The 9,319-nt window shown below is 34.6% G+C and overlaps 2 protein-coding genes across 2 annotated transcripts; one reads left to right on the top strand and one right to left on the bottom strand.

Annotated features, from left to right (window-relative positions):
• Window positions 1-1,313: 1,313 nt before the first annotated feature.
• On the bottom strand, window positions 1,314-4,807 carry LOC148914576 (ribonuclease TUDOR 2-like). The gene is made up of 13 exons (XM_089042702.1): window positions 4,652-4,807; window positions 4,351-4,431; window positions 4,122-4,232; window positions 3,964-4,041; window positions 3,636-3,812; window positions 3,432-3,485; window positions 3,225-3,335; window positions 2,863-3,033; window positions 2,528-2,719; window positions 2,101-2,391; window positions 1,714-1,986; window positions 1,452-1,631; window positions 1,314-1,370 (listed from the first exon to the last, which is right to left on the bottom strand). Exons 1-13 carry the CDS (start codon window positions 4,805-4,807, stop codon window positions 1,314-1,316), a joined length of 1,932 nt encoding a protein of 643 aa, XP_088898828.1.
• An 817-nt stretch (window positions 4,808-5,624) lies between these two features.
• Window positions 5,625-8,644, top strand: LOC148914575 (uncharacterized). Its single transcript, XM_089043223.1, has 6 exons — window positions 5,625-5,908; window positions 6,945-7,023; window positions 7,130-7,491; window positions 7,584-7,874; window positions 8,008-8,367; window positions 8,455-8,644. Exons 1-5 carry the CDS (start codon window positions 5,898-5,900, stop codon window positions 8,363-8,365), a joined length of 1,101 nt encoding a protein of 366 aa, XP_088899349.1. The 5' UTR covers window positions 5,625-5,897; the 3' UTR covers window positions 8,366-8,367; window positions 8,455-8,644.
• The last annotated feature ends 675 nt before the right edge of the window (window positions 8,645-9,319 follow it).

Genomic DNA, 9,319 nt, shown 5'->3' with positions numbered 1-9,319 from the left:
GTTGAGGAATCCCTCAAATAAGTATTTGAGGGACATCTTTGTAAGACCCACCACACATGGTATTTCAATGATCAGAACTGTCTAGTTTTTATGCATTCTCTCAAAGATAATCTCTACAAAAAATCACTTGAATTCAAAACCATGTGGCCATTCAATTAGATGGTTGTTATTATAACCTTTTGTTGAAGCACGGTGTTCATCTATTTTTTTTGTCCCAATTAGATCCCTTAATGAATTTCAAATTGCATGTTTTTTTTGTTTTTTTTGTTTTTTTGGGCAAGAATGATCTATGAATGATGCTTAGAAAAATAGATGGTTTGGATCATTGAAAAAAAAAAAATTCATAGAATACCTTCAAGTTTACTATAGGTAACTTGAGCTATCGATATAGATGTTTAATCGGGGAATGGATGAGCAACAAGCTTCATCGAGTGACAGCAACAAAAAGAAATACACGAACTCAATTCAATTAAGATTTTAAAAGAGTTAAATGGAGTTATAAAGTTTGTAGAGTTCAATGTAGTTCAATTGATTTCTATCAACTCCACATAAAGCTTGATTGAATTCCTAGATTGATTTTGATGCTGTTTGTTAGAGTTTTATCGTAGATTTTAAAAGAGTTGATTAGAGTTCTAATATATATATATATATATATATTTTTATCTTTGTGGTTGTTTATCGTTTTTCTAGATTTTCAAAAGAGAAAAGTACATTTACAAAAACATTTGAGCTATTGAACTTCCAAATCAATACATCCAAATAAAATTTTTTAAAAAAGGGCATCTAATAATTTGTTCAAATGTGCAACCAAATAAGGACTTATGTCTGCATGTTTATTAAAAATGCACAAAAGTAAAAACATAAAAGTAATTTCATGACAAAAAAAATGATAAGTAAACTATAATTCTAAATGCATAAAATGAATAAGTATATGCTTCATTGCTCATCTTTGACTCCCGTCATTCATAGCATCTCTCCACATATCTGAAGATATCTCAACCCTCCATTGGTTAGCATTCTCCCGTTGTTGTTCTTGGGTTTGAAAAACTTGGTCATAATTATTTCCCTACACTGATGTGACGAAGAATTCATGATTAAATGCTACATGAAATTGTATTTGTTCCTTTAACTACACTGATGTGACGAAGAATTCATGATTAAATGCTAAACTATAAGATAAAAAGATTCCTAATTCCTAATACATCTTTTCTTCTAATTTCTCAACACTTGCTCGATATCTTCTCCATATATAGCGCCACACTCCCACCTATTGACCCTTGTTCTTGGAACTTTTGAAATTTCGTGTATGCCCTTCAACTCTGTCTTATGTTAGTAGTTGCTATAAGAGGGTTCCCATAATTTTCCCAAATCTGCAGCAAAATGAATATTATTAACACAATTAGTTAAAAGGAAGAATGTCATAATGCAGTTATATATGTTGCTTCACATACTTTCAGTTTCTTCGTTCTTGCAGACTTCTCAACTCTAGAAAGCTTCTTGGAATAATCAGTGGGAACACCAACTTTAAGTTTTGCAAGGCCAGCTTCAAGCAGGGGTATTGCCACATGGATATTTGACAACAATAAAGTTCCCACGAAACATCCATCTTCATCAATTGTCTCTAGTTCAACCTGTACGGATGATACAATTTTATGGAAGTAAGAAGAAAACCAAGAGAAAATAAAAGCTACCAGATAAATGCTAAATTATCACCTCCACCGTTCTCTGAAGTATGTTTTTTCTCAATAGTCTAATTGCTTCATTTGCATAGGGCTCCTCATCATATCTGGGCAATGTGACACCACCAAGTGAGAAGGCAATCCTCCATGTCTTTGCGTTTTGAATCCGTAGTATAATTTTATCCCTCGTGTTAGTACGGATAATAGATTCCACAACAGCAGGAACTTTCTCGAATTTATCATCAGCACCATCAAAGAACCATAAAAAGATATAATCACAGGCTTTACCACTTTGGTCGAGTGTTGCCTGAAACAAATGCATGTCATGAATGAATGAATTGATAAGAAAAACTAACTCGCAGAGAAAAAACACATCGATCCCTTGTAACTGTTATTATAAATTATGGAGTAATATTCTCACATTTGACAAGTCTTTTATGTCCATGACTTTAGGATCCACGCCAGAATGCATTCCTTTGTTATTACGAATAGCATCTGATTCTGCAATACGAAGGGCATCATAATATTTTGATACCAACTCAATATCCTTTTGTCTACAAACAGTGCCAAGGCCTTCTGCGACGACCAACTCAGAAACATTCTGGCTATCACGAGCATCACCACCATCATTTACAAGGAAGACTGATCCATGGTAATATTTTATCTGAGTTTTCGGGCTGGGAATCCTTGAATACTCCAATTCAACTCGCACCTGCAAGTGTTTGTTCATTTTTCTTGATAATCCCAATGGTGAATAGAGTACTGAAGTTGACAAGGTTTATTTCAAATCATAACAGAGATTTCTATAATTAAGAAAACAACATATCAAAATTAGTTCGCATGCATACTTGGCGCCCAATAAGGTGTGCTCTCACAAACTCCATTGCTTCATTAGCATAGGCCTCCTCTCGTTTTACTCCAGCAGAACCCAATTTTGGACACGTAATACTTGAAAGATAAACCTCACGGTATTGTTCAGTGCCATCTTTCAGAGAATCATCAGCCACAATGATGTGGTCCCCACATAGAATTTGCACAACCTGGGAGAATACAAAAATCCATTTCACATGACAAAGAATAACGGACAGATAGCTTGGAATACGCATATAGTTTTTTGTTTTTGGACAAAGCATAATTGAGTGATATAAATTTTCATAATAATCATGAATTTTTTAAATACTACCGTTCCTCTCAAATGCTGGCCTCGAATCCTATATAAAGCTGTAGGTGGGGGCACGTAGTCTTTCCAAACCCTTGATCTTCCTTCCCTAGCCTCATAATCTGCATTTTTTAGCTCCCACTTCTCTTTTTCTTCCATAATGTCTTCACTCCAGGCACCATATTTTGCATAACTCTGAACACGAAATTTAAAAGCATCCACATATATATAATTACGGGTTTGAAAGAGGCTATAAAATATTCACGAGCATAACATGCAAGGAGATACACCAAAGACTGAAAGCACATGTGATAAATATTACAACTGCCAGAAATTGGAACACATTTAACCATCATGAAATGGGAATGCAGTTTAAGCGCTCTTACTTTTTTAATAAGCTCCAACGCTAGGGATTTCTCTTCCGAGTCTCCGCCGTAGTAACATACTGACCCAACTATATTATTGTGTTTGTCAGTGCCTCTCACACATATTTGCACCTATAAATTTCCACCATAGTGTTCATAAAATTGAAAATAAATTCAATGTACACAAGATAATCTACAGTAAAAATTCCTTACATCTCTATGCAATACTTGAATTTCTGTAAACCATTTAGATTCATGTGCGAGAGGTGTTATAGACAAAGCCTAATTGCAACAAAGAGAAAAATGTTATATACATACATATATATATATATATATATATATATATACATAATGTTATGAAAACAAAGCCGATATAAACCAAATGTAACGCTGTACAGACTTTTCCAAATTACAAAAGGAAAGCATACATACCTGAACTCCTACAACCATTACATCGATAAAATGAAAATCTGGAATCAATAAGACTCTGACTGTGCGGGCATCGATGACTGTCTCAGCAATACCACTCATGGGAGTAGTTTTAACTAACAAACTCTGGATAGTTAACTCGCTACGTATCCTACTGGATTCCATAGCAGCATCTGGGTCCTGAAATTAAGAACAAAATGGTCATGATATCTAAGTTGTCATGTACATCGATCACACACAAGATTTGAAGTCAACTTCCAACATATATGCTACAACAAGTTAGATTCACGTCATAAGAAATATAAGGCAGGGATAAATTAAAAATGCAAACCTTGTTCCAGAGACCAAGGCCATCCTCCATAGCTTTCTCTTGCTCGAGCTTTGCTTTGTTATTATTGCTCTCCCTCACCTGCACTCTTACACCCATTTAAATGAAACATTGAATATAAAATTAGCGACCAATAACTCCAAAAAAGAGACGATTGAAACCTTTGCCCAGCCTTTAGAAATAGCCCGTAGTGCAACATTTTCTTCTCCCAGCATAACATTCCCAAATATAATTGTTCCGAAGTTATATTTCTGCTCATATAATGCTACGACCTGTTGGGAAATGTAGTGAGGTAGATACATGCATGATGGTTATTCATTGTTAAAGGACTAGCTAGTACAATCGATAGTAAACCAAAAAAAGAGAAGTGATATGAAAATAGCTGGGCACCTTTCCTATGCACAGTTTCCTCATAAACTCTCTGCTGCCCCATGCAAATAACTCATCCCTTTCAAAATTTTCATCCTTATCCTGGCAGGAAGAAACAAGAGAACACAAAAATGGCAGCAAACAATTAATGCATGAAATTTTTTTAAACAAATCCACAATCCATAACCGTATAATCCTTGATTTTTGTATATATATAATTTTTTTAGAAAAAACAAAGAGCAAAAACGAACTAACAACCAACAATATCCAAAAAACACAAAATTAAGAACATGTTGGCAGAACACAAATGTTTATTACGTACCAATGCCGGAGCAGAAGCCTGTGACAAGCAGACTGTCTTTTCAAACTTGGGATCGATGATGACCTGCCCACCTTTGATAGGCAAGAGGACCAAGCGATCCCCTGAAGGAACAGCCTTTACCGTTGCCTCAAAGCGTTGCATCTCAACAGCCTTCATTGTCACCTATGGAATTAATGTCATGTCAACAACCTTCTAATAACAACTAGAAGCAAAACTAAAGAAAAATAGCATGGGATGGCAAGGGTTACTGTGCAAAAAAACCAGAAGTTGTAGACGTGGCATTCCATATATATGCACATAAGTCAATTTTATTCAAGAAAATCGAAAGTTAAAGGAGGACAGAACCCAGTACACGACATCAAAACTTATGCAAATTACCGCAACATCATATTTTGTACACAAGCACCACGTGACCATAGTCGATGCAAAACAAAATAGAACGATATAAGACGTAGTAATAGAATACCACACCCTGTTTACGTTACTTTCGTATACTCCATCAATTTAGTCATATTAAATGTTCATATTTCACAATATAATCCAAATCATTCGTAATAAAACATGTGACATACCAACTTGACAATTAACTGAAATCGACTTAGGGTAAAACTGTATAAACGTTGGATGGGACTTCACTCACAGTAATATACATAGAGACATCACTTACCAATCGTCCAAAAAGATTGCAGTAATATATGCCTGATACTCCTCCAATGTGAAAAAAAACACACACACACACACGCTCTCTCTTGCTATTAAAAACTCTCACTTCGCTTACTGAATTTGATTAAATGAATAATGGCTTGTGCCGTGCAAAGGGTTCGGTCCTTTTTTTATAGAGGATCACCCTCTACTTTAAATCTACATTAGGAACACTGGAATTAAAAAATAAAATTTAAAAAAAAGGGAAACTGGAATTCCTAATCCTGCAATAGAAGAAGGCTTTGGACCCACACGCAAAAAAAAAAACAAAAACAAAAAAGGAAAAAAAAGAGAAGAATGCACGTGTGGGAAAAAAGAAAAGGGAAACTAGAAACGAAGTTTACTAATTTCTCACTCCTACTTTCTAACTGATATATACACAAATATAAAGATATATATTTTGACCCAAAAAAAAAATAAACATACGCATAGAGCATGAACATAGCTGAAGACTAAAAGGAAAGTCAGAGCAAAGAAACGAAGCTGAAGCAGAAGACGAAGACGACCTACACCATCGCAGGCTGAAGAGGAAGACCCACCATCTATGCGAAAGAGGTATGCTATCATTGGTTATGATTGTTTCAATATATGGGCCATGGTTCTTCGATTTGGGGTTCTGGAATGAGTTCTGATCTGGTTTTAATGGGTTTGAAGATCACTCCTCATGATTTTTTTAATGGTTTTTTAAAATTTTGGAATATCATGTGTGCGAAGTCTCTAGTCCTAATTGATTTGGCGAAGAAAAAAACAGAATTTGAGCCATGGTTATTCTATTTGGGGGTTCTGTGTGATGAGTTTTGATTTGGGTTCTATTGAGTAATTTTTAATATGGATTCTAATGGGTAACTCATAAGACAGAATTTTGGAATATCACGTGTGCGAAGTCTCTGCTCCTAATTGATTTGAAGAAGACAAAAAAATAAAAAACAGAATTTGATTGAAAGAGTTTGATTGGTCTCTTCTCCTAAGAATATTATCATTATATGAATATATCCTTTGTTTCTATTGATTACATGGGCGTATAGTAGCTCTATATGTACAGCTTGGTAGAGAATTCTACAATAAAACTTGTTACAAACTTTGTGGAGCTGCAGAAAAGTGTAGCAAGGCTGTGAAGTCAGCCGGAGCCTTTTTGGACGGCTCCGGTAAGTGTGTCCTATGTATATTAGGGCGATTGAAGTCCCATCCAATGTTCTCAAGTCCATTAATTTGATTTATTTGGGTCAAGTTGGTGTATCACATGTTTTATTATGAACAATATGGATTACATAGATCCATGACAAAAACTGCTTAGAATTCTATTAAAATTTTGCAATTTATCTTTGTGGAGCCTATAGAAACAACTCACATCTATTAATTTTGTGGAATTCTAATACTTTAGCAATAGTCGTGTGTCCATATATTTCTGCCAGTTTTTGATTGGAGATTAGCATGGTAGGTGGCTTTGTAGGTATATATATGTAGGGGATTGGCATCAGAGTTGGAAATCTCGGATTGGCATATTGTATAATATGAATGCTTAAATTTTCCGATTGTTTAGTTCGAATAATTATAGCAACTAATTAAGTTATATTTTGTGATGGGGAAAAAGTTTATTTGGAATGGGAAAGCAACAAGCTTCAATTGATGGAGTACAAAAGGGACATCAACTCAACCCCGACAAGGATGTGGTATGTTTTGACTACTTTTTCATTTTTATTTTATTTGCATCGATTATGCTTCACGTGATGCTTGTATAACAGTAAAAATATGATGTTGTGGTTATTTTTTATGCAGAGAATAGGAGGTGAAAGTATGAATATCATTGGATATGAGTTAAATTATGACCCATCTCAAATTTACTTTGCTGGAAAAATATACTTTAAAGATGGCAAAGAAAGGGAGGCTCGATTTTTTAAGTTCGAAAAATCGCAGGAAGAGTTAGCTAAGCAGATATTTAATCAAACTTCCAATTTAACTTATCATGCGGGTTTCTTGAAACCTTACTTTGTGAGTTATTATGAACCACAAGATATTTGGATTTTGTGCTACCCTCAATTCGATCAACTTCTGTGCGAAATGATGGATGACGATTTTGTAATGCCAATGAGAACTGAGATTTCTCATATTCTATCTCCTTGGTGGTGCGATGCAATTCGGTATAATATATTCATATCTTTTTTCTTTTTGCCTCAAATATGTATTGTATAATAATTAGTGCTGATAATGTTTTTTTTAATCCATTGTGCAGGAACCTTTTACGAACAATAAAACATATACATTTTTATGATTTTTTTCATATGGGTTTGAACAAAACATGCAATTATGTTGTTGTTTCCAATCGAATCAAGATTATTAACGTGGAATGCAGTTTTGAAGACCTCGGAGATACCATACATCCTATAAATGTAAGGATGTTGAGAATCAACGACTTAAAAGCACTGAGGAAAATGCTAAAGGAAAGAATACTGTTACCTGGAGGTCCTTGGCTTGAGCGTGATTATTTCTTTGATTTCTTTGACAATGACAATGAAAATTGTGGGTAAGTTTAGTAGTGCTACAACCTTTTTTTTTTTCTTTCCCTTATTGTTCCTAAATGAACTGAATGAAAAAAAAGTATAACCTGTTATCTGGCTTACAAACATTAGTTTTTATTTTTTATTTTTTATTTTCAGGTATTCTACGTTCATCGAGAAACTAGAAAATCATCCCTTTTTAATGACTTCGAAGGAAAGAATGCAGTCCTTTTTTGAAATAAGGATCTCTCAAAATAAAAGTAAGTTGAAGAGAATATTAGATGGTAGGGCATTCCATGAGTATAGAAAGTGGAATAATAAAATTGAAGATATGGCTCCCTTCATAAAAATCTATGAAGATCCGAAGAATAAATATGATGGTGATTGTGTATGGGATCTTCTAGAATTTTTGAAAGATGTATATCTCGATTGTCGTGAGCAAACCTTTGAAGCTGTGGACGCTGAGGTCGAAAGATTGTATCCCAGGTTCTTGAATCAGATTCATACCATCTTCTGAAGGTAAATGTAAGCTAATTGAATAGAATACTCTTCTCTTTGCGCTTTCATCCTTCTATTTACTTAGTTTAATTCTTTTGTTTTGTGCAGATCATGAAGGTAGCACCTTCCTTCTACTGAACTTGAAGATATGCATTTTCTTGTTGTGGATCGGGGCACAATTTGTACTTTTTTGTTTTCATGAGTTGGGAGATAACTGTTTTTACTTCTAAATAATATTGGAAGACATCATTATTTTCCTGAATGACAGAAAGGGCGCCAAGTTTTGTATGTTTCTGACGCCTTTGATAACTTACTTTCAGACCACGTTTCTCAATCATGGAATATGTTCGTAAAACATATATTAGTAATGCAAGCTCTCCTCAAGAGTGAAGGTAGCTTTGTAGTGTTAGTTGTTGAAGCCAAATTGCCAACAAATTGGGGAAATATGTCTCCAAAATACTTGGAAGCCTTCACACATTTAAATGGCATGTTTTATTAAATTAATCATGATAAGAACGGTTTTAAATAACTTCTTTGGGTTTAAAGAAAAAGCCTGGATGAAAGTGGTGCACCTGAAGAAAGGTGCAAATTCTGTTGGAAGGTTGTCAACAACTTGGCATATTTCGCCCTCACCTTCCATGTCATGATGGTATGAATCATGTGAGGGATCATATCTGAAAAACCATGGTTGAACATATCCTGTTTCTGGTCATAAGTATTGTAACAACAGAAAACTGTGTTTTTTATTGTACCTGAAGAAAGGTGAGTCAATTGAGATGGTCGGTTTACAATTTTCTATTGATCACCCAGTGTCAATGTCACAAGTTAAATCAGAGATTCCAACAAGGTGTCTTTCCTTGTTAAATCTTTAAGCTGCTTGGTACTCAATAATCTAGTAAATTGTTTCTCCCAGTAAGTACATGCAATTCACTGCCAAAGGGGGAAAAACAGAAGCTTAAATAGGGTTCTAGTT

Source organism: Prunus mume, linkage group LG8 (assembly GCF_029339155.1).
Source record: "Prunus mume cultivar Tortuosa linkage group LG8, ASM2933915v1, whole genome shotgun sequence".
NCBI classification, from domain to species: domain Eukaryota; kingdom Viridiplantae; phylum Streptophyta; class Magnoliopsida; order Rosales; family Rosaceae; genus Prunus; species Prunus mume.
Note: the sequence above shows the minus strand (reverse complement) of the source record. Positions and strands in the feature narration are given on the sequence as shown.

Bases quoted from the DNA above. Each gene is read 5' to 3' on its own strand.
- LOC148914576 (XM_089042702.1), bottom strand. From the start codon at position 4,807: ATGAAGGCTGTTGAGATGCAACGCTTTGAGGCAACGGTAAAGGCTGTT. The intron at 4,432-4,651 runs GTACGTAATAAA...TCTTCCTGCCAG, and splicing joins AGGCTTCTGCTCCGGCATTG to GATAAGGATGAAAATTTTGA. The intron at 1,632-1,713 runs GTGATAATTTAG...TCATCCGTACAG, and splicing joins TACTTCAGAGAACGGTGGAG to GTTGAACTAGAGACAATTGA.
- LOC148914575 (XM_089043223.1), top strand. The intron at 7,492-7,583 runs GTATAATATATT...TCCATTGTGCAG, and splicing joins TGGTGGTGCGATGCAATTCG to GAACCTTTTACGAACAATAA. The intron at 7,875-8,007 runs GTAAGTTTAGTA...TTTTATTTTCAG, and splicing joins AATGACAATGAAAATTGTGG to GTATTCTACGTTCATCGAGA.